The sequence below is a fragment of the Bombina bombina genome, chromosome 4, assembly GCF_027579735.1.
Source record: "Bombina bombina isolate aBomBom1 chromosome 4, aBomBom1.pri, whole genome shotgun sequence".
NCBI classification, from domain to species: Eukaryota; Metazoa; Chordata; class Amphibia; order Anura; family Bombinatoridae; genus Bombina; species Bombina bombina.
Window position 1 is genome coordinate 833,805,004 of NC_069502.1, and position 22,657 is coordinate 833,827,660.

The following is a 22,657-nucleotide window of genomic DNA, read 5'->3' on the forward strand; positions in this document are numbered from 1 at the left end:
AGGGAGAGTATCAGGAGATAAGATCAGAGATGTAGGGGCAGCAGTTGAGGGCTTTGTGTGTCAGAGTGAGAATTTTGTGTTTAATCCTGGAGGCAAGAAGCCAGTGAAGGGATTGGCAGAGAGGTGCAGCAGATGAAGAGCGACGTGTAAGGAAGATGAGCCTGGCAGAGGCATTCATTATGGATTGTAAAGGAGCTAGGTGGCAGCTAGGGAGACCAGAGAGGATGGAGTTGCAGTAGTCGAGGCGGGAATGGATGAGAGAGTGGATTAAAACCTTAGTTGTGTATTGTGTAAGGAAATGTCTAATTTAAGCAATGCTTTTAAGGTGGAAGTGACAGCCTTTAGCCAAGGACTGAATGTGAGGAGTGGAAGAAAGATCTGAGTCAAGTGTGACCCCAAGACATCGGGAATGTGAGCTTAGGGCAATGGAGTTATCAACAGTTATAGAGACATGTGGGTGAAGATTTTGGAAGAAGGGTGGAAGATAAGAAACTCAGTTTTGGAGAGATTTAGTTTGAGGTAGTGAGAGGACATCCAAGATGAGATATGAGAGAGACAGTTAGTGACAAGGGTTAGCAAGGAAGGAGATGGTTCTGGTGCAGAGAGATAGATTTGGGTATCATCGGCATACAAATGATAATGAAACCCGTGAGACTTTATTAAGGAACCTGAGGACGTGTAGATTGAGAAGAGAAGGGGACCGAGGACAAAGTCTTGCGGTACCCCAACAGAAAGAGGTAACGGGGCAGAGGATGCCCCAGAGAAGGCTACACTAAAGGTACGGTTAGACAGATAGGAGGAGAACCAAGAGAGAGCTGTGTCGAAGATGCCGAAGGGTTGGAGGATATGGAGCAAAAGAGGGTAGTTGGCAGTATCAAAGGCTGCAGACAGGTCAAGGAGGATAAGTAGAGAGAAGTGGACTTTGGATTTTGCTGTAAGTAGGTCATTGGTAACCTTAACAATTGCTGTCTTGAGTGAAGGGGGTGAAATCCAGATTGCAGTGGGTCAAGGAGGGAGTTTAATGTAAGGAAATGGGATAGATGTGCATATACTAGCTTTTCAAGAAGTTTTGAGGCAAGAGGGAGTAGGGAAATAGGGCGGTAGTTGGATGGGGAGGTTGGATCGAGAGAAGGTTTTTGGAGGATAGGTGTGACTAATGCATGTTTAAGAGATGTGGGAACTATACCAGTGCTGAGGGAGAGGTTTAAGATGTGTGTGAGTATAGAGGTAAGGGTAGAATAGAGGGAGGGAAGTAATTGTGAGGGGATGGGGTCGAGGGGACAGGTAGTTAGGTGAGAGGATAGTAAAAAGGGCAGAAACTTCTTCCTCTGTAACAGGGGCAAAAATGTATGGCTATGTGGGTTTTGGATGACTGTAAACTTTTGAGGGGGTGGTGGACCGGTAGTATGTTGAGAGCCGATTTCATTTCTGATGGAGTCTTTTTTGTTGTTGAAGTAACTGGCAAAATCTTGAGCTGAGAGAAAAGTTGTGGTGGGAGGTGGGGTTGGGCGGAGAAGAGTATTAAATGTGGAGAACAGACATTTTGGGTTTGAAGAAAAAATAGAGAAGTAATTAAGGGCAGAATAGTAAGAGTTCAAGATGAACTTATAGTGAAGAAAGTCAGCAGAACTCTGATATTTCCTCCAGTGTCGCTCAGCAGTACGGGAACATCTGCATAGGTACCGTGTTAGAGGAGTATGCCAGGGCTGAGGACGAGTGTATGTTTTCCGAACTATGGTAGGTGGGGCCAGATTATCAAGGACCGATGTAAGGGTGGAGTTGTAGTGGCAGATAGATTCATCAGGACAGGAAAAACAAAATTTATGCTTACCTGATAAATTTCTTTCTCTTGTGGTGTATCCAGTCCACGGGTTCATCCATTACTTGTGGGATATTCTCCTTCCCAACAGGAAGCTGCAAGAGGACACCCACAGCAGAGCTGTCTATATAGCTCCTCCCCTAACCCCCACCTCCAGTCATTCGACCGAAGACAAGTAAGAAAAAGGAGAAACTATAGGGTGCAGTGGTGACTGTAGTTTAAAAAAGAAAAACACCTGCCTTAAAGTGACAGGGCGGGCCGTGGACTGGATACACCACAAGAGAAAGAAATTTATCAGGTAAGCATAAATTTTGTTTTCTCTTGTAAGGTGTATCCAGTCCACGGGTTCATCCATTACTTGTGGGATACCAATACCAAAGCTTTAGGACACGGATGAAGGGAGGGACAAGGCAGGCACTTAAACGGAAGGCACCACTGCCTGTAAGACCTTTCTCCCAAAAATAGCCTCCGAGGAAGCAAAAGTATCAAATTTGTAGAATTTAGAAAAAGTATGAAGCGAAGACCAAGTCGCCGCCTTACAAATCTGTTCAACAGAGGCCTCATGTTTAAAAGCCCATGTGGAAGCTACCGCTCTAGTCGAATGAGCTGTAATTCTTTCAGGAGGCTGCTGGCCAGCAGTCTGATAAGCTAAACAGATTATGCTTCTCAGACAAAAAGAAAGAGAAGTTGCCGAAGCCTTTTGGCCTCTCCTCTTTCCAGAGTAGACAACAAACAATGCAGATGTTTGACGAAAATCCTTAGTAGCTTGCAAATAAAACTTTAAAGCACGAACCACGTCAAGATTGTGTAACAGACGTTCCTTCTTTGAAGAAGGATTAGGACACAGTGACGGAACAACAATTTCCTGATTGATATTCCTATTAGATACTACCTTAGGAAGAAACCCAGGTTTGGTACACAAAACTTCCTTATCTGCATGGAAGATCAGATAAGGGGAATCACACTGTAAGGCAGATAACTCTGAAACTCTTCGAGCCGAAGAGATAGCTACTAAAAACAGAACTTTCCAAGATAAAAGCTTGATATCTATGGAATGCAAGGGTTCAAACGGAACCCCTTGAAGAACTTTAAGAACTAAATTTAAACTCCATGGTGGAGCAACAGGTTTAAACATAGGCCTGATTCTAACCAAAGCCTGACAAAACGCCTGAACGTCTGGAACATCAGCCAGACGCTTGTGCAAAAGAATAGACAGAGCAGAAAGGAACTAGACGATAATCCCTTTTCCAATACTTCTTGGACAAAAGATAGTATCCTAGGAATCCTGACCTTACTCCATGAGTAACCCTTGGATTCACACCAATGAAGATATTTACACCATATCTTATGATAGATTTTCCTGGTGACAGGCTTTCGAGCCTGAATCAAAGTATCAATGACCAACTCGGAGAAACCACGTTTTGATAAAATCAAGCGTTCAATCTCCAAGCAGTCAGACGCAGAGAAACTAGATTTGGATGTTTGAATGGACCTTGGAGTAGAAGGTCCTACCTCAGCAGAAGAGTCCATGGTGGAAAGGATGACATGTCCACCAGATCTGCATACCAAGTCCTGCATGGCCACGCAGGTGCTATCAAAATCACTGAAGCTCTCTCCTGCTTGATCTTGGCAATCAGACGAGGGAGGAGAGGAAATGGTGGAAACACATAAGCCAGGCTGAAGGACCAGGGCACTGCTAGAGCATCTATCAGCGTTGCCTGGGGATCCCTTGACCTGGACCTGTAACGAGGAAGCTTGGCGTTCTGACGAGACGCCATCAGATCCATTTCTGGTTTGCCCCATAGTTGAATCAGCTGGGCAAATACCTCCGGATGGTGTTTCCACTCCCCCGGATGAAAAGTCTGCCGACTTAGAAAGTCCGCCTCCCAGTTCTCTACTCCTGGGATATGGATAGCTGAGAGATGGCAAGTGTGAACCTCTGCCCCTAGAATTATCTTGGAAACCTCCATCATTGCCAGGGGACTCCTTGTTCCCCCCTGATGGTTGATATAGGCTACAGTCGTGATATTGTCCGACTGAAATCTGATGAATCTGACCGCAGCTAGCTGAGGCCAAGCCTGAAGAGCATTGAATATCGCTCTTAGCTCCAGAATGTTTATCGGAAGGAGGGCCTCCTCCCGAGTCCACGAACCCTGAGCCTTCAGGGAATTCCAGACTGCGTCCCAGCCCAGAAGGCTGGCATCTGTCGTCACTATAGTCCACTCTGGCCTGCGGAAACTCATACCCCTGGACAGATGGACCCGAGATAACCACCAGAGAAGAGAATCCCTGGTCTCTTGATCCAGATTTAACAGAGGAGATAAATCTGTGTAGTCCCCGTCCCACTGATTGAGCATGCAAAGTTGCAGTGGTCTGAGATGTAGGCGGGCAAACTGAACTATGTCCATTGCGCTACCATCAGGCTGATCATTTCCATACACTGAGCCACTGACGGCCGAGAAGTGGAATGAAGAACACGGCAAGAAGTTAGAAGCTTTGATATCCTGACCTCTGTCAGAAAATTTTTCATTTCTACCGAATCTATCAGAGTTCCAAGGAAGGAAACTCTTGTGAGGGGGGAGAGTGAACTCTTTTCTCTGTTCACCTTCCACCCGTGAGACCTCAGAAAGGCCAGAACAATGTCCATATGGGACTTGGCGATTTGAGAAGTCGACGCCTGGATCAGGATGTCGTCTAGGTAAGGAGCCACCGCTATGCCCCGTGGCCTTAGAACCGCCAGTAGAGACCCTAGAACCTTCATAAAGATTCGTCGCGCTGTGGCTAATCCGAAGGGAAGAGCCACAAACTGGTAATGCCTGTCTAGGAAGGCGAACCTGAGGAACTGATGATGATCTCTGTGAATCGGAATGTGGATATAAGCATCCTTTAAGTCCACGGTAGTCATATGTTGACCCTCCTGGATCATAGGGAGGATGGTTCGGATTGTCTCCATCTTGAAAGATGGGACCCTGAGAAATTTGTTTAGGATCTTGAGATCCAAGATTGGTCTGAACGTTCCCTCTTTTTTGGGAACTATAAACAGGTTTGAATAGAAACCCTGCCCCTGTTCCTCCCTTGGAACTGAGTGGATCACTCCCATAACCAGTAGGTCTTGAACGCAACCTAAGAATGCCTCTCTCTATATCTGGTTTGCAGATAGTTGTGAGAGGTGAAATCTCCCCTTTGGAGATGAACCTTTGAATTCCAGAAGATATCCCTTGGAAACAATCTCTAGTGCCCAGGGATCCTGGATGTCTCTTGTCCAAGCCTGAGCGAAGAGAGAGAAGAGAGAAAGTCTGCCCCCTACTAGATCCGGTCCCAGATCAGGGGCTACTCCTTCATGCTGTCTTAGAGGCAGCAGCAGGTTTTTTTTTTTTTTATAAATTTTTGTTTTTATTGAGGTGGTAAACAGTAACAGAACAATACATATCAGATCACAGGTAGTGCATTTTCAGGTACAAACAGAATTTACATTGTAATGGGAGAATACACACAGTACTTTAGACATCAGACTGATATGTATGAGCAGTCTAAATCACCTCATTTTATTACTATAGTATTCATATTGACCTCTATGGCTGACAGATCCTACTGTGGGATCAAGACCTCCGAGAGAATAAAAAGGTCATAAGGCATAATGTGCAATTCAATAGTCAAACAACTCAACAGTCATTGTTGAGAAGAGCAAAGGAGATATTTGAGAACAAATATAAATTTCAGGGTGTGTAGATAAAGTTATCAAGCAAACACAGGGGAGCAAAGTATTTGCCTCCCAGTGGACAGCGAGACATTATTCACAGAGTTCAGGAATTGCAGGATGACAAGGGAGGGGGGAGATAAGAGTAATTTTGTATGTAATATGAACACAAAAATAATGTTACTGGTAGCAAGGTCCGAGGAGCTTCACCATAAACTGTCCCATATGTTAGAGGTGCTATTGATTTATGTGAGCGGAGTTCTCTCCAGCTTTTCAGACATGTTTTTATGGTGGAACTATAGATACTTTTGAGGATATCCGCGTGGTCAGGTATCCAAATCAGGTCGGCCAGCTCAATCCCTGCAGGTAATGACGCCTGCTCAATTTGGTACCACTGTGAGGTATTTGGTCGTACTCCCCAGGCTGCTATGTGCGATAGCATGGCTCCCCTGTAATAGTGGGTTACATTTGGTACGGAGAGACCATTCTTTCGGTTTCTGTAATTGTGATAGGGAGATTCTGGGAGAATGGCCTCTCCAGATAAATCTGGTGAAGACGGACTGAAAATGGTTGAGTAAGTAGGTAGGAACCGCTACCGGTAAGCAGCGAAAAAAGTATGTCAGCTTAGGAAGCAGCATCATCTTTAGGGCAACAATGCGGCCGTCCAAGATACCTCTAATCCACTCCAGTTTGTTGTGGTCCTTCTGAACTCCTGTAGGAGGGGCTCATAGTTTTTCTTTATAATGATTTGGAGATCGTGGGATAGCTCTATTCCCAGGTGTCTCAAACTATCCGTGGACCATTTAAAGGGGTATTGCTCTTTCAGGAGCTCCAACCTGTGAGTCGTCAGCCCTAGAGCATACGCCTCTGTTTTGGTGTAGTTCAGTTTGTAGTAAGACACTGCTGAAAAATCCGCTAGAAGCTTGAACAACTCCGGGAGGGAATCCTCCGGCTCTGGAAGGAACACCGTGAGGTCATCAGCGAAGAGTGCCAATGAATGAGGGTTGAGTACGAGGCTATGAATAGTTGATGAGGCCCTGAGCCGGCTTGCTAAGGGTTCGATAACCAGGGTGAAAAGTAATGGCGACAGGGGACAACCCTGTCTAGTGCCATTCTTGATATTGAATGGTCTAGAGACGAAACCCAGTCCCCGTACCCTCGCGGTTGGGTTTGTGTAGAGCGCCATGACTGCAGAGATAAATCTGTCATATAATCCCATCGGACCCTATCAAACGCCTTTTCGGCATCTAAAGATAGTGTTGCCAATGGGATCTCAAGTGATGCTGCTTCGGAGAAAACATTTAGGAGTCTTCTGGTGTTGTCTGTACCTTGGCGCCCAGGGGTGAATCCCACCTGATCCGGGTGGATCAGGCGAGGAAGGACTCGGTTGAGCCTTGTCGCCAATATCTTGGCGTATATTTTCACATCTCCGTTTATGAGGGAGATTGGCCGATAGCCTTCGCAGAGGGTGATGTCTTTTCCCGGTTTGGGGATTGTGACGATAGAAGCTTCCAGAAACTCCGAAGGGAAACCTCCCGAGCCTACAGCCTTGTTGAAAACTCTAGTCAAAAGAGGGGCGAGAAGAGTTAGATACCTCTTAAAAAAAGAGGGCGCCGTACCCGTCTGGTCCTGGGGATTTATGGAGTTTAAGGCCCTTGATGATAGAGCAAACTTCTGTTACGGTGATAGTCGCGGATAAGGAATCAATGTATTTTTCGGGGGACATGCGGCAATTGTGAGTTCTCAAGGAATTCGGTAATCTTCGCCTTAGGAGTGTAATGAGAATGGTCTTGATCTGAAATCTGATAGAGCTGGCTATAATATTGAGCAAAGGCCTCGCCTATGTCATTCAGAGCGTAAACTCTATGCTCACCCTTCCGTATGTATGGTATTTTATTTAGGAGTGATCTCTGTTTGAGCTTGTGTGCCAGCAATCTGTCGGCCTTATCGCCTTTGTGGTAGTACTTCTGCTTAAGAACCGAGAGGGTTCGCTGGACTTTTTGTAGCTCCAATTGTGCTATTTGTTTTTTAATTATCTGCAGTCTACAGACTAGGGCACTTGGTCTACCCTTTTTCAGCTGTTCTCTTAGGTTGGCATAGTCACTATAGAGTTGGGCCAGCAAAGCTCCCCTGGACCTTTTGTCTTGACCGGCCTGCTGGATGAACAGGCCTCTCAAATAGGCTTTGAGAGACGCCCATAGGGTTAGGGAGGAAATGCCCTCTTCATCGTTTATAAGCAGGAAATATTCTATTTCCTTCTCCCATTTAGGGATTTGGGTTTCGGAGAGCAAATACTCCGGCAGTCTCCAGGGGCACCTAGTGCTTCCCGAGTGCGAAAAGTCAACCACCAATAGTACTGCATCATGGTCTGACCAGACACATGGCATAATGGACGCTCCGGCGATCTCTCCCAAGGTCCAGGGGTAACAGAAAAAGTAATCTAGTCTTGAGAAGGACTGGGACGAGGCCGAGTAGAAAGTGTAGTCTGTGTCATCAGGATGCAGGGCCCTCCAGACATCTTGCAGAGTGTATTGTGAAATTAGGTTTCTAAAATGTTTTGAATAATGTTCCTCCCCTAACGCGGGGGACTTTTTGTTTTTCGATTTTCTGTCTCTGGATGGGTCCCAGACCAGGTTGCAATCCCCCCCAACAATCACATGGCCCTGCTTAAGCCTGTCAACCCTATGTAGAAGTTTCCGAAGGAAACTAGTTTGGTTAATATTCGGTGAATACAGAGCTACCAGGGTGCAGAGAACATTATTAATGCGGGCAACTGCAATAACATAACGCCCCACTGGGTCAACATCTATGTGGACAGGGTTTCTTGGAGGAAGGCCACTCCCAGCTGGTGGGTCGAAAGGAAACGGAGGAGGAGACTCCGTTTTGTGGGGGAGTTTAGACCCCTTACGTTGAGTGTGCCTATTTTCATGTCTGTTAAGGAAAAGGATTGGGAGGTGGAAAGATATGAGGGACCCTGGGAGGAGAGAAAAAAAAAAAAAACTCCTCGGATTGAGCAGAGACTACGTAACTCTGCCAAAAAAAATTGGCGCAGAGGGTAACAAATTACCCCTAGCTGCACAGAAAGTGGGTGGGTGGGGGGGGGGGGGGGGCGGAGGCAACAGAGGGGGTCCAAGGCAATGGCCCCCTCCGCTGCCCGCACAGTTTGAACAAAAGAGCAACAAGACAGATAGAGAACTGTGATCAGCTTTAACCATGCATCAATAAGAGATACAAAACTTTGATAACAGATTTTTCACCTTAAAAGTTTCAAGCAGTATTAAGTATTATAGGGCCAGCTATATGTTCGGCCCGTTTAAGATATGGCCTTTGAGCGCCATGGTCAGATGTCAAAAGGCGGCGCGGCAATGGGTCAGGAAAAGGCTGATAGAGCGACGGGAGTAGCCGCAAGGCCCCCGGCTCCAGCATGCTCCGGCCGTTGACATCTGCCATGTGGGTCGTAAGGCAGTGATTAAACATTAAAATATAGACATAGTAACTGATTGACCAGGCACAACATTTCGGCTGAGCTAGTAAGTGATTAATGGGGGGGACCTAGAAGTTCCCAACTATACTAACTAAGGTCAGGCTGGGTTGGGTTATTAGGTGTGGAAATGCAACATTTCATCCATACAAAAAATCCCAGTACTTTAGCATAGCTATATTGGGTCTCAGCTCCCGTAAAATATGGCCTCTGGGCCCCATGATAGAGTGCCAAGAGACGGTGCAGCCATGGGTCAAGAAAAGGTCCATGAGACAGCGAGTGAGGCCGGTGGCCCCCAACTCCAGGGCATCCCGTCTGTTGACAATCACCATGCAGGACCTATGACAAAATTTAACCTTCAGGAGGACAACATAGCATTCTATTAACTAGCAATGATATTATAGTTGAGTTAATAAGTGAAGAGTGTGGTAGATTCTTGGCATTTCAACTACTTAAGCTAGATTCTGACTAGGTTAAAGTTTCCTGAGTACAAGTAGGTTGGTAAACAGCAAACAGCCCATGTTAAACAGAAAAATCAACATTAGGGTGACAAAACATAGTATTGAAAGAGCAGCAGGTTTTTTGGCCTGCTTCCCTTTGTTCCAAGCCTGGTTAGGTCTCCAAACTGGTTTGGACTGGGCGGAATTTTCCTCTTGTTTTGCATTAGAGGAAGCTGAAGCTGCGCCACTCTGGAAGTTTCGAAAGGAACGAAAATTATTCTGTTTGGTCCTTAACTTATTGGACCTATCCTAAGGAAGGGCGTGACCTTTTCCTCCAGTAATATCAGAAACAATCTCCTTCAGACCAGGCCCGAATAGGGTCTGTCCCTTGAAGGGGATGTTAAGAAGCTTAGACTTTGAAGTAACGTCTGCTGACCAGGACTTAAGCCATAGCGCCCTACGCGCCAGAATGGCAAAACCTGAATTCTTAGCCGTTAGTTTGGTTAAATGAAAAACGGCGTCAGAGATAAAGGAATTAGCTAATTTAAGAGATTTAATCCTGTCTAAAATCTCATCTAATGGGGTCTCCACCTGTAGAGCCTCCTCAAGAGACTCGAACCAAAAAGCCGCTGCAGCAGTGACTGGGGCAATGCATGCAAGAGGCTGGAGAATAAAACCTTGATGAATAAAATTTTTCTTAAGGAGACCCTCCAATTTTTTATCCATAGGATCTAGGAAAGCACAACTGTCCTCGACGGGGATAGTTGTACGCTTAGCTAGGGTAGAGACTGCTCCCTCCACCTTAGGGACCGTCTGCCACGAGTCCCGTGTGGCGGCATCTATGGGAAACATCTTTTTAAAAGCAGGAGGGGGAGAGAACGGCACACCTGGTCTATCCCATTCCTTAGTAATAATTTCCGAAAACCTCTTAGGGACTGGAAAAACATCAGTGTAAACAGGCACTGCAAAGTATTTGTCCATCTTACACAATTTCTCTAGAACTACAATGGGTTCACAGTCATCCAGAGTTGCTAAAACCTCCTTAAGCAATAAGCGGAGGTGTTCAAGCTTAAATTTAAACGATGTCATTTCAGAGTCAGACTGAAGCAACGCCTTCCCTGAATCTGAAATGTCACCCACAGATAGAAGCTCTCCTGCCTCGGCTTCTGAGTATTGTGAGGGTATATCGGACACAGGCATTAAAGCGTCAGAAAGCTCTGTATTTGTTCTAGCCCCAGAGCTGTCTCGCTTTCCTTGTAACCCTGGCAGTTTGGACAATACCTCTGAGAGGGTAGCATTCATAACTGCCGCCATGTCCTGTAAGGTAAAAGAATTAGACGCGCTAGATGTACTTGGCGTCACTTGAGCGGGAGTTATAGGTTCTGACACATGGGGAGAGCTAGATGGCATAATCTCCCTTTTTTCAGTCAGAGAATCCCCTGGAGATAAATCTTTAAGCGCCATAATATGGTCTTTAATAGTTTATAGAAATTTCAGTACATTTGGTACACATTCTAAGAGGGGGTTCCACAATGGCTTCCAAACATATTGAACAAGGAGTTTCCTCTATGTCAGACATGTTTAACAGACTAGTAATGAGACAAGCAAGCTTGGAAAACACTTTAATAAAGGTGAAACAGCAATTAAATAAAAACGTTACTGTGCTTTTAAGAGAAAAAAACTAGCACTTAAACTGCAAAACAGTGTAAAATATAGTGAAGTCTTTGAAATTTTTACAGTGTGAGGAAGGGACTAAAGCAACATTGCACCCACTTGCAAATGGATGATTAACCCCTTAGGCTCCAAACCGGATTTAAAAAACTTCAAGCACCGTTAAAATACAGTTAAGCACCTTGCCACAGCTCTGCTGAGGCTCCTACCTGCCCTCAAATACGATTTAGGGAAGAAATAAACCCTCTATAGTGGTCCTCAGATGCCAGAGGACTCCTCTAGGGAAGCTGGATGTCTCAGTCTGAAGGAAACTGCGTATCTAGAGTACGAAAATAGGCCCCTCCCACCATGTACTGGATGCCAGAGGGGCCTTAAGAAAATACTCCTAGGAGTATCTGACTAGTCATGTGGAAACTAGGCCCCAAATAAAGACTTATCTCCCTCAGAGAAAAAAACGTCATATTTATGAAACCTGTAAATGTTTTGTCTCTAAGTAATATGAGTATTAACATGAGTATTACCCTGTTTTGTAAGCATGATCCCAGTCGTTGTTAAATCACTGCATCTAGCTTACCTCAAATACATAAGGCTCTGTCAGCATTTTCTAGAACTTATCATCTCTCTAGAAATAAAATTACTGAACATACCTCAAAGCAGGTAATCTGCAGGCCGTTCCCCCAACTGAAGTTTTCCCATACTCTTCAGTTATGTGTGAGAACAGCAATGGACCTTAGTTACAAACCGCTAAGATCATCAACCTCCAGGCAGAATTCTTCTTCTAATTTCTGCCTGAGAGAAAAATAGTACAACGCTGGTACCGTTTAAAAATAACAAACTCTTGATTGAAGGAAAAACTACACTAAGTCACCACATATCTCTTGATACTTTCTATCTTGTTGAGAGCTGCAAGAGAATGACTGGGGGTGGGGGTTAGGGGAGGAGCTATATAGACAGCTCTGCTGTGGGTGTCCTCTTGCAGCTTCCTGTTGGGAAGGAGAATATCCCACAAGTAATGGATGAACCCGTGGACTGGATACACCTTACAAGAGAAAGTAGAGGATGGAAGAGAGAAGAGGTTCGAGAGAGCTAGCAAGCTGTTGCTGATCTAATGACTTGATACTTCTGTGAAGTTTAGTGTGAGGGGTAGAAGGAGGGAGAGTTGTAGGGAGAGAGGTGATGTTACAAGTGAGGAGGTGGAGGTCAGAAAGAGGAAAAGGTGAGTTTGGCAAGTTTGAGATAGTGCATCGATAGCTGAAAAACAGATCAAGGGAGTGACCATCTTTGTGAAAGGGAGAGCCAGTCCATTGTGACAGGCCAAAAGAGGAAGTGAGTTGCAGAAGTTGTTTTGCATAGGAGGCAGTGGGATTATCAACAGGGAGATTGAAGTCACCGAGAATGAGGGCAGGGGTATCTGAGGAAAGGAACTAAGGTAGCCAATTTTGTTATATCATATAGATGATGAGGAGTATTTAGCTGAAAAAGCATAAAAACCCCAATACAGCTAAACCAAAAGGATATTAACTTGTGACAAATTTCCAAAATAACATCAAACCATCACAGTTATTGAGTTAACTTTAAAAAGGCTAAGAGCATTTACATCACAGGAAAGAGGGTTAATATGCAACATAAAGGACCATTAAATACAATTGCATAATTAACAAATGCATAGAAAAAAAGACAAGACAATAACACCTACACTGAATTTCAAATAAGCAGTAAAAAATTTCTGTCAAATTTATTTTTTCTCCCCTTCCCCCCCCTTTATCATGTGACAGACATCTGTCAACTACAGACTAATTTACATATATCCTGTGAGCTTGTGCACATGCTCAGTAGGAGCTTGTTCCCCAGAAAGTGTGTATATAAAAAGACTGCAAAATTTATGGAAGTATACTGGAAAGTATCATAAAACTGAATGCTCTTTCTGAATCATAAAAGTTAGTTTGAGTGTCCCTTTAAATAATTATTGCTTATGAGCAAAAAACATTTAGTTTTATTTTTTATGCCATATATTCTTTACCTGTAATGAAAATCAGATTGCAATTTTATATAAAAAGGTAATATATAATATGTAGAATAAACTTTATTAGTGAACATACACAGACATGTACACTCACCTGTGCCCTGTTTCCCGCAGACACATCTCACACATACACTCACCTGTGCCCTGCAACTCTCACATGTGGCACACATACACTATCTGTGCCCTGTTTCTCACAGACATGACACACAAACACTCACTTTGCCCTACATCCCTCTCAAGTGTCACACACGTACACTGCTTTCCTTAGATATGTCACACGTACACACACCTATCCCCTCCATCCCAGACATGTCACACACTTACACTCACCTGTGCTGTGCGTCCCTCTCATGTGTCACCCATATACACTCACCTATACCCTGCATCCCTTAGACATATCACACATGTACAATCACATGTGCCCTGCTTCCCACAGATATCACACACACTAACACGTGCCCTACTTCCCTGAGACATGTCATACATATGCATGTGCCCTACTTAACAGACATGTCACACACATACACTCATGCGTGCCCTGCTTCTCTCAGTCATGTCACACACACGTGCCCTACTTCCCTCAGACATGTCACACACACTCATGTGCCCTACTTAACAGACATGTCACACACATACACTCATGCGTGCCCTGCTTCCCTCAGACATGTCACACACACGTGCCCTACATCCCTCTCAAGTGTCACACACATACACTGCTTTCCTTAGATATGTCATATACATACACACACCTATCCCCTCCATCCCGGACATGTCAAACACTTACACTCACCTATGCCCTTGCGTCCCTCTCATGTGTCACCCATATACACTCACTTATGCCCTGCATCCCTTAGACATATCACACACGTACAATCACATGTGCCCTGCTTCCCACAGACATGTCACACACACTCATTCACATGTGCCCTACTTCCCTCAGACATGTCACACACACGTGCCCTACATCCCTCTCAAGTGTCACACACATACACTGCTTTCCTTAGATATGTCATATACATACACACACCTATCCCCTCCATCCCAGACATATCACACACTTACACTCACCTGTGCCCTTGCATCCCTCTCACGTGTCACCCATATAAACTCACCTATGACCTGCATCCCTTAGACATATCACACACGTACAATCACATGTGCCCTGCTTCCCACAGACATGTCACACACACTCATGTGCCCTACTTAACAGACATGTCACACACATACGCAGTCACTAGAGGCAGGTGAGGCAAGGCTTCACCTCTCATATGGGCAAAAATATTTTTTTTTTTATTGGCTTTAAAAAAAAAAATTGCAATTTTTTTCCCCCCAGCATTTTTTCCCCCACAGCTACATGTTGTGCAATGGAGAGGCACAAGCAGGTCTGCCCACCATTACACAACATGCTGCGCCACCTACTGGATGAAAGTGGTTAAGATCATTGCATGGCCCATAACTGCTTATTTGAGGCAGTCCTATTTGGGCTGACCCAATCCAGTGAGAGGCATTAGTAAGTGGAACTTAGGGTTGGGGCTGGATGTTTAATCATATAAAACATAACAAAAACGGAAAAATACAACTTTCATTTATTTTGTTGCTGTCCTGTAAAGCTGCCAGCTTTGCTAAAGTGAAAAAGAGAGTTCAGTACTTCCCCTCCAAGTGCAGTGGAATGTGCCACTGTTACTTCCTTACAGAGCAGGAAGAGATGCAGATAGAGCAGTGTTTTAGCCACATTTTATTCAAGTGCCGCAGCCTTAGATTTTACTGAAAGGGATTCTGTTAGTGAAAATTATAATTTAATGAATGTGGTTTAGTATTTTTTGTTTTTTTACTCTTTTACAGCAGTTTAAGGATCATTTTTGTATTTTGTTTACTCAAAGTTTACACCCAGCAGCTTGCCTCTGTACTGCACACTAGTTTATAGCCTCACTATCTTACTGACTTATTAATGTTACCTTAGCAGCTTGCCTCTGTACTGCACACTAATTTATAGTCTCACTTTCTGAACTCTCTGTAGCTCTGCTGTTTGTATGGATGAGTTGTTATTTGACAAGAGTAAGCTAGACCAACAGCATGGTAATGTAAAATTAAACCAAACAGTTTAGAATGAGTTATAGCAAATATTCTCCATTGCTCTTGTAGCTATAGTATTTCATTTAATCCAGTGATTCCTTAGGTGTATGTTGGACAATCCTGATGTAAACAACAAATAATAATTTATTAATGCTCCCATTCATATGTGCTGTTCTGTTTCAGATATTTAAAATAGATTGTAGACTATTAGCATTTGATAGTCACTTAAAATATTACTTAAAAATGCAGTGGTCCCTCCCCCCCCCTTTGTGTGTGTGTGTGTGTGTGTGTCTCTCTCTCTCTATCTATCCATCTCTCTCCTTATGTGTCGTTCTCCCCCATGGTCTCTTTCTCTCTTCCTCCCCCTCTGACTCTCTCATCCCTTAAGTGTCTCTCTAACGCTCTGTTTGTGATTGTGTCTCTCTTTCTCTAACCCTCTGTGTGTGATTGTGTCTATCTCTCTCTTTCTCTCTCTAACTCTCTGTGTGTGATTGTGTCTCGCTTTCTCTCTCTCTAACCCTCTGTGTGTGATTGTGTCTCACTTTCTCTCTCTCTAACCCTCTGTGTGTGATTGTGTCTCTCTCTTTCTCTCTAACCCTCTGTGTGTGATTGTGTCTCTCTCTTTCTCTCTAACCCTCTGTGTGTGATTGTGTCTCTTTCTCTCTCTCTAACCCTCTGTGTGTGATTGTGTCTCTCTCTTTTACCCTCTGCGTGATTGTGTCTCTCTCTCTCTCTCTCTTTCTCTCTCTCTCTAACCCTCTGTGTATGATTGTGTCTCTCTCTCTCTAACCCTCTGTGTGTGATTGTGTCTCTCTTTCTCTCTCTAACCCTCTGTGTGTGATTGTGTCTCTCTCTTTCTCTCTCTCTCTCTCTAACCCTCTCTGTGTGATTGTGTGTCTCTCTCTCTTTCTCTAACCCTCTGTGTATGATTGTGTCTCTCTCTCTCTATAACCCTCTGTGTGTGATTGTGTATCTCTCTCTCTCTCTCTAACCCTCTGTGTATGATTGTCTCTCTCTCTCTCTCTAACCCTCTGTGTGTGATTGTGTCTCTCTCTCTAACCCTCTGTGTGTGATTGTGTCTCTCTTTCTCTCTCTCTCTCTAACCATCTGTGTGTGATTGTGTCTCTCTCTCTTTCTCTCTCTCTTACCCTCTGTGTGCGATTGCGTCTCTCTCTCTTTCTCTCTCTCTCTAACCCTCTGTGTGTGATTGTGTGTGTCTCTCTCTCTCTAACCCTCTGTGTGTGATTGTGTCTCTCTCTCTCTTTCTCTAACCCTCTGTGTATGATTGTGTCTCTCTCTCTCTATAACCCTCTGTGTGTGATTGTGTATCTCTCTCTCTCTCTCTAACCCTCTATGTATGATTGTCTCTCTCTCTCTCTCTCTAACCCTCTGTGTGTGATTGTGTCTCTCTCTCTAACCCTCTGTGTGTGATTGTGTCTCTCTTTCTCTCTCTCTCTAACCATCTGGTGTGATTGTGTTTCTCTCTCTTTCTCTCTCTCTTACCCTCTGTGTGCGATTGCGTCTCTCTCTCTTTCTCTCTCTCTCTAACCCTCTGTGTGTGATTGTGTGTCTCTCTCTCTCTCTAACCCTCTGTGTGTGATTGTGTCTCTCTCTTTCTCTCTCTCTCTAACCCTCTGTGTGTGATTGTGCCTCTCTCTCTCTTTCTCTCTCTCTCTAACCCTCTGTGTATGATTGTGTCTCTCTCTATAACCCTCTGTGTGTGATTTTGTGTGTCTCTCTCTCTCTAACCCTCTGTGTATGATTGTCTCTCTCTGTCTCTAACCCTCTGTGTGTGATTGTCTCTCTCTCTTTCTCTCTCTCTAACCCTCTGTATGTGATTGTGTCTCTCTCTCTCTTTCTCTCTCTCTAACCCTCTGTGTGTGATTGTGTCTCTCTTTCTCTCTCTCTCTCTCTAACCCTCTGTGTGTGATTGTGTCTCTCTCTCTTTCTCTCTTACCCTCTGTGTGCGATTGCGTCTCTCTTTCTCTCTCTCTCTCTAACCCTCTGTGTGTGATTGTCTCTCTCTCTAACCCTCTGTGTGTGATTGTGTCTCTCTCTTTCTCTCTCTTTAACCCTCTGTGTGTGATTGTGTCTCTCTCTCTCTCTTTCTCTCTCTCTCTAACCCTCTGTGTATGATTGTGTCTCTATCTATCTCTAACCCTCTGTGTGTGATTGTCTCTCTCTCTCTAACCCTCTGTGTGTGATTGTGTGTCTCTCTCTAACCCTCTGTGTATGATTGTGTCTCTCTCTCTCCCTAACCCTCTGTGTGTGATTGTGTCTCTCTCTCTTTCTCTCTCTCTAACCCTCTGTGTATGATTGTGTCTCTCTCTCTCTCTCTCTCTAACCCTCTGTGTGTGATTGTGTCTCTCTTTCTCTCTAACCCTCTGTGTGTGATTGTGTCTCTCTCTCTCTCTCTTACCCTCTGTGTGCGATTGCGTCTCTCTTTCTCTCTCTCTCTCTCTCTAACCCTCTGTGTGTGATTGTGTCTCTCTCTCTCTCTAACCCTCTGTGTGTGATTGTGTCTCTCTCTCTTTCTCTCTAACCCTCTGTGTCTCTCTCCCTCTCCCCCCGTCTCTCTCTCCCTCTCCCCCCGAGTGCTTTTCTGTGTTTCTGTCTACCTTTTATTTATTTAATTAATGAATTGGCAGTGCCATCTGATGGTGTGGCTTTATTTAAAGGGGTGGGGTCAAGCGTCCCACCATCATTAAATTTCACCAGCCGCCACTGGATCAAGACATTTTTATATTTACTGAATAATGAAGGAATCTATAAGCATAATTTGCAGCATTAAAGTAAAAAGTATGTTTTAAACATATATTTTAATGGGCCTGGATTTCTAGATCTCATAATCAGAGCAAGCATTTTGTTATCTGGCAAGAGTTTCTGTTACAATCCTTTAGACGAAAATCAGATGTTTATTAAGTTGACCAGTTTTCCAAGACACCATTTAAAGATTTAGAAAGAGCATGCAATTTTAAATAACTTTCCAATTTACATCTATTATCTAATTTTCTTCATTCTTTTGATATCCTTTGTTGAAAATCATATCTAAATATGCTCAGAAGCTGCTTATTGGTGGCTGCACATAGATACCTCATGTGATTGGCTCACCCATGTGCATTGCTATTTCTTCAACAAAGGATATCTAAAGAATGAAGGCGTATCCTAGCCATTGCCTCACCAGCCTCTGACGTCACCGCACGTCGTCTCACACTTGCCCTACTTCCCACAGACATCACACACGTACACTCACTCACACCCTGTGTCCCTCAGACATCTCACACACATACACTCACCTGCCCAGAAGCAGAACTTCTTTTCACTTTCTGCGATGAGATTTTTTGTAGTAAAATTTTTTCTGCAGGTCATTTTGAAATAAAATTCAGTTTTAAATTGTGTGTGTGTGTGCATGTGTGTATATATATAGAAAACAAGAGAATGCACTCTCAGGACTTTTTCACAAAAACCAATTTAATGGAACGTTTTCGGGGTTCACAACCCCTTCATCTATATACCCCCCTGCATATCAATATCACCCTGGTCTCTTAATGGATACCCCCCCCTGCATATCAATATCACCCTGGTCTCTTCATGGATACCCCCCCCCTGCATATCAATATAACCCTGGTCTCTTCATGGATACCCCCCCCCCTGCATATCAATATCACCCTGGTCTCTTCATGGATACCCCCCCCCGCATATCAATATCACCCTGGTCTATTCATGGATACCCCCCCCCGCATATCAATATCACCCTGGTCTCTTCATGGATACCCCCACCTGCATATCAATATCACCCTGGTCTCTTCATGGATACCCCCTGCATATCAATAACACCCTGGTCTCTTCATGGATACCCCACCTGCATATCAATATCACCCTGGTCTCTTCATGGATACCCCCACCTGCATATCAATATCACCCTGGTCTCTTCATGGATAACCCCCCCCCCTGCATATCAATATCACCCTGGTCTCTTCATGGATACCCCCACCTGCATATCAATATCACCCTGGTCTCTTCATGGATACCCCCACCTGCATATCAATATCACCCTGGTCTCTTCATGGATAACTCCCCCCCTGCATATCAATATCACCCTGGTCTCTTCATGGATACCCCCACCTGCATATCAATATCACCCTGGTCTCTTCATGGATACTCCCCTTCATATCAATAACACCCTGGTCTCTTCATGGATACCCCCACCTGCATATCAATATCACCCTGGTCTCTTCATGGATACCCCCACCTGCATATCAATATCACCCTGGTCTCTTCATGGATACCCCACCTGCATATCAATATCACCCTGGTCTCTTCATGGATACCCCCCCCCCCTGCATATCAATATCACCCTGGTCTCTTCATGGATAACCCCCCCCCTGCATATCAATATCACCCTGGCCTCTTTATGGATACCCCCCCCCGCATATCAATATCACCCTGGTCTCTTTATGGATATCCCCCCCCCCCGCATATCAATATCACCCTGGTCTCTTCATACATACCCCCTGCATATCAATATAACCATGGTCTCTTTATGCATAACCCCCCCTGCATATCAATATCACCCTGGTCTCTTCATGGATACCCCCACCTGCATATCAATATCACCCTGGTCTCTTCATGGATAACTCCCCCCCTGCATATCAATATCACCCTGGTCTCTTCATGGATACCCCCACCTGCATATCAATATCACCCTGGTCTCTTCATGGATACCCCCCTGCATATCAATAACACCCTGGTCTCTTCATGGATACCCTCACCTGCATATCAATATCACCCTGGTCTCTTCATGGATACCCCCACCTGCATATCAATATCACCCTGGTCTCTTCATGGATACCCCACCTGCATATCAATATCACCCTGGTCTCTTCATGGATACCCCCACCTGCATATCAATATCACCCTGGTCTCTTCATGGATACCCCACCTGCATATCAATATCACCCTGGTCTCTTCATGGATACCCCCACCTGCATATTAGTATCACCCTGGTCTCTTCATGGATACCCCACCTGCATATCAATATCACCCTGGTCTCTTCATGGATACCCCCCCCTGCATATCAATATCACCCTGGTTTCTTTATGGATACCCCCCCCCCCGCATATCAATATCACCCTGGTCTCTTTATGGATATCCCCCCCCCCGCATATCAATATCACCCTGGTCTCTTCATACATACCCCCTGCATATCAATATAACCATGGTCTCTTTATGCATAACCCCCCCTGCATATCAATATCACCCTGGTCTCTTTATGGATATCCCCCCCCCGCATATCAATATCACCCTGGTCTCTTCATACATACCCCCTGCATATCAATATAACCATGGTCTCTTTATGCATAACCCCCCCTGCATATCAATATCACCATGGTCTCGTCATGGATTACCCCCCCCCCCCCTCATATCAATATCACCATGGTCTCTTCATGCATAACCCCCCCCCCCCCTCATATCATATCATATCACCCTGGTCCCTTTATGCATACCCCATGCAATATATTATATAAACATACTTTCACTTCACATATACCATCAGTGAATGCAAATAGAAACCACCTAAGAAACCACTGGCAGTGAAATGATTATCTTGGATCAGTACAAGGTTTCATTCAGCAGGGCTTTGTTGTAGAGGCTGGGCAGCCTGCAGATGGGTATGTGGGGGCTGGGATGAAGGAGATCTCTGCTACAGCATCACAAGATGAAGATTTTGTTTGCCTGCTCTAGAGCATCATAACTCAAATTGCTTAATTATTAAATCTGCATATCCCCAATGGAGACATTTACTGTGCAAAAAAAATCCCCTCCGGACTTGTGAATGCAGTGCAAAGACAGGACAGGCTCCTAAACTTCCCAACAAATACAGCAGATGAGGGAACTGAGCACTCTGTGTCCCTCCTACAGTGCCGGAGAGAGGAGGAGAGCAGGGAGTGTTAGAGGATTCGGAATAACATTTATTTACAGCATACTCTTTACTGAGAGGACAGTCTGGGGCAGGCACGCACGTAGTTAATAGAATAATATGTGTTAAGAGGCTCAGGCTGGGGATGAAAGGGAGGCACTTCTCAGTGTCACATCTCACATGTACTGCGTGCTTTCAAAACAGACTTCGGAACGGCAGTATTACAAAATGACATTCTTGAAAAACAGAATTTATTGCCGTTCCGAAGTCTGTTTTGAAAGCACGCAGTACATGTGAGATGTGACACTGAGAAGTGCCTCCCTTTCATCCCCAGCCTGAGCCTCTTAACACATATTATTCTATTAACTACGTGCGTGCCTGCCCCAGACTGTCCTCTCAGTAAAGAGTAAATGTTATTCCGAATCCTCTAACACTCCCTGCTCTCCTCCTCTCTCCGGCACTGTAGGAGGGACACAGAGTGCTCAGCTCCCTCATCTGCTGTATTTGTTGGGAAGTTTAGGAGCCTGTCCTGTCTTTGCGCTGCGTTCACAAGTCCGGAGGGGATCCCTCTGGTCTGAGGATGCTGGGGCCCCCTGAATCCATTTCCCCCGACAGATCCCTCCTTACCGGCAGCCCTAAAGCTGGCTTCAGTTGCAACAAGATGGTACTGCAGGCTGTGAGCCTCTTAACATATTATTTACTACGTGCCTACCTGCCCCAGTGCCCATTCAGTAAAAACACAATTCAATAAGCACCTACACGATAATAGGGAAAGGAGTTTCAAATGGCTGCACTAATAGAAAAGCTTCTACACTTACCAGTTACCTCGCAGTCGCAGACAGTCACAGAGTTCTGGCGGGTTAAAGTAACATTAATCTTGCCTCTAAAATGTATCAATTTCAGGAGCAGAGCAGCCATTAGCCAATCATTTCAAAATACTGCACTAAAAATGTACCGGTTGTCATTTTGAAAGCATTGCACTGGCCAGAAAAAAAAAATCCTGTGGAAGAAAATTCTATGCTTAACGGAACTGGCCGTTCTTTTTCTGCAGACAGGCTCCAGTTTCTGCGATAAGATCGCAGATCGCACTATGTTCTGCCTTGGGGCTCACCTGTACTTATATTGGCACAAATTTCCTGCTCTGATGGTTGGACATTTCTTAGCCACTGATCTTCTGTTTGTTCCGTGTTACATGAAATCTTAGCATCGTTTTCACCTGGGGAAAAAAAGACTAAATAAATAAATTGCTGAAATTTCCAAAATAACATCAAACTCCTAAAGTTAACTTAAAGGGACAGTTCACACAAAAAGTCATAAATTTTAAAACATAATAGCAGGAAGTTAAGTACGGTAGTGCTGAACATTCTGTGTGAATCGTCTGCATTTATAAATATTTTTTTTAAATGTCTGTTTACAAAGTACATTGCCTAAGCCCCTTAGAATATTATCTGAACGTGCGGCCAGTCTGTGTCAGAGGTATTGTAACAAGCTTTTGTTAATCAAAGTTTGGAGCAGTGTTGAAAATGAGAATCC

General features: G+C 44.5%; 1 protein-coding gene across 1 annotated transcript in view; it reads right to left on the reverse strand.

The window, feature by feature from the left end:
* The window catches only part of LOC128657947 (gastrula zinc finger protein XlCGF26.1-like), a 220,209-nt gene that overhangs the window by 35,756 nt on the left and 161,796 nt on the right, over positions 1-22,657 (reverse strand). Inside the window, exon 8 of the mRNA XM_053712372.1 lies at positions 22,236-22,340. Coding sequence (XP_053568347.1) covers positions 22,236-22,340 — 105 coding nt within the window. The remainder of the gene's footprint in view (positions 1-22,235; positions 22,341-22,657) is intronic.